Genomic DNA, 2,569 nt, shown 5'->3' on the forward strand with positions numbered 1-2,569 from the left:
ATGTTACAGCTTGCCATAAACAGATGGACAACCAGTAAATATAAGAAAAGAGTATATATAAATTATATGAAAGTATATATTTATACACTCAGGGATAGATCTGTTTATACAATAATACAATACAATACAAATCGCTTTATTGGCATGATAAGGTACATCTTATGTTGCCAAAGCATCAAAATACATTTATGGTTGAACACATAAACGCGGTTCCATTCATACAGTGTATAAACAGGTATATCCCTGAGTTTATAAATATATTTTCGCCTTGTTTATATATACTCTTGTCTTAGTTTACTGGTTGTCCCTCTGTTCATGGCAAGCTGTAACATAGTGTGCCGCCAGTGTTACACAGCTTCTCTCCTCCCCCAGTAGGAATGGGAGTTTTTGGTTGTCAGTCAGATTTCTGAATTCAGGGCATATTTGTGAGAATTTTTGATAGAAATTCTCTCTGATGCCCTGATATTTTCCACAGGCTGTGAGGAAGTGCATCTCTGTCTCAACTACTCCCTGACTGCAGTGAGAGCATATCCTGTCTTCTCTTGGCAGCCTGGTCTGCCTGTGTCTGCCTATTTCGATCGCTAGGCTATGTTCGCTAAGTCTGTACCTTGTCAAGGTTCTTCTCAGTTTGTTATCCTTTACCATGGTCAGGTAATCAGCTATGTTGTATTGTCTGTTTAGGGCCAAGTAGCAATTGAGTTTGCTTTGGGTTTTTGTTGTTTCTGCCCAATATGACAGATATTTTTCCTTTTGCTTAGCGACGATTGTGTTGGGTCGAATTCTTTGTGTTACCCTGTCACTGTCCTGGGGCTGGTTATTGTTAGTATTGTTATTAGTTACTTTATTGAGTCCCAGGACTAGTTGACTGAGGGTATTCTTCTTTATGGTCAGCTCTTGGCATTTCAGGGCGTCGTAGTGATAGCATTGGGGGTTGCTCATTTGTAGGTGATTCCAAAATTTGGTGGCTCTTTTATACACTGTATGGATAGATCTGTATTTTTGTGAACAAACATGAATGTTTTTCGATGCTTTGGCAACATAAGATGTAACTTGTCATCATGCCAATAAAGCGATTTGAATTGAATTGAATTGAATTGAATTTCTACCCAAAATTCACAAAAATATGCCCGGAATTCAGAAATTTGAATGACGACCAAAAACTCCCATTCCTACTGGGAGAGGAGAGAAGCTGTATAACACTGGCGGCACACTATGTTACAGCTTGCCATGAACAGAGGGACAACCAGTAAACTAAGAAAAGAATATATATAAACAATGCGAATGTATATTTATACACTCAGGGATATACCTGTTTATACACTGTATGAATAGAACTGCGTTTATGTGCTAAACCATAAATGTATTTTGATGCTTTGGCAACATAAGATGTAACTTATCATGCCAATAAAGCGATTTGAATTGTGAATTGTGAATGGAGGGGAGGGGAGGGGAGGAGGGGGAGGAGGGGGGGGAGGGGGGGTGAGGGGGGAGGGGGGGTGAGGGGGGAGGGGGGGGGAGGAAGAAGGGAAGAGAGAGAGAGACGGGGGGGGCGGAGAGCAACTCCAACAAAGTCAATAACCCTTAGGCCTCAAAACCTGATCTTTGTGAAGAAGTTTTCGGAAAATAAACTTAAAAAAAACATAAATGAAGTTGGAATTTGATTTTATTCCAATATAAATAATAAAATTATTGCTACCCCCATGAAACTCGGCTTTTATTTCCTGACATGAACTAGGCCCGTGTGGGCCCCCGGTGCAGAGTGAAGGGAAGCGGGCGGGGAAGGCTCGGTCCCGGGGGTGGGGTGAGGTGAGGTGAGGTGAGGTGCCCCCAGCCCGGTACTCACCGCCTCCACCGCCTGCTGCAGGATGTTGGTGAATTTGGTGAACATCTTGGCCTTGGACTCGCGGATCTCCCGGCGGATCTTCTCCTTGGATTCCTCAATCTTCTTCCTGGTTCGATCCAGCCTGGCTGTTCATGCGGCCGCCCCCCCGACTCACACACAATAAAAAAAATAATAATAATACAAACAACAACAAAATCTAATTAAAATGAAACGGACGCGGACAGTAAACACTGAACACAACCGACACCGTGGCACCGCGCTCACTGACTGCTGGTCCGACCGGCACCGCGCTCCTCCCAGCGCCGGGGGGCGCACAGGAGCTCAGTCTGCAGTCGGCACTGACTGACAGTGCGGTCCTCCCAGCGCCGGGGGGCGCACAGGAGCTCAGTCTGCAGTCGGCACTGACTGACAGTGCGGTCCTCCCAGCGCCGGGGGGCGCACAGGAGCTCAGTCTGCAGTCGGCACTGACTGACAGTGCGGTCCTCCCAGCGCCGGGGGGCGCACAGGAGCTCAGTCTGCAGTCGGCACTGACTGACAGTGCGGTCCTCCCAGCGCCGGGGGGCGCACAGGAGCTCAGTCTGCAGTCGGCACTGACTGACAGTGCGGTCCTCCCAGCGCCGGGGGGCGCACAGGAGCTCAGTCTGCAGTCGGCACTGACTGACAGTGCGGTCCTCCCAGCGCCGGGGGGCGCACAGGAGCTCAGTCTGCAGTCGGCACTGACTGACA

General features: G+C 47.7%; 1 protein-coding gene across 2 annotated transcripts in view; it reads right to left on the reverse strand.

Annotated features, from left to right (window-relative positions):
- The window catches only part of fhip2a (FHF complex subunit HOOK interacting protein 2), a 79,711-nt gene extending 77,493 nt beyond the window's left edge, over nt 1-2,218 (reverse strand). The window contains exon 1 of one of the 2 annotated variants that reach the window (XM_085994427.1): nt 1,844-2,218. In XM_085994427.1, coding sequence (XP_085850553.1) covers nt 1,844-1,888 — 45 coding nt within the window. In that variant the 5' untranslated portion in view covers nt 1,889-2,218. The remainder of the gene's footprint in view (nt 1-1,843) is intronic. The other variant, XM_085994429.1, reaches the window with a different exon arrangement.
- Between the last annotated feature and the right edge of the window lie 351 nt (nt 2,219-2,569).

This window comes from Somniosus microcephalus, chromosome 8 (genome assembly GCF_052327205.1).
Source record: "Somniosus microcephalus isolate GS21.2 chromosome 8, FLI_Smic_1.0, whole genome shotgun sequence".
In the NCBI taxonomy this organism is placed as follows: Eukaryota; Metazoa; Chordata; class Chondrichthyes; order Squaliformes; family Somniosidae; genus Somniosus; species Somniosus microcephalus.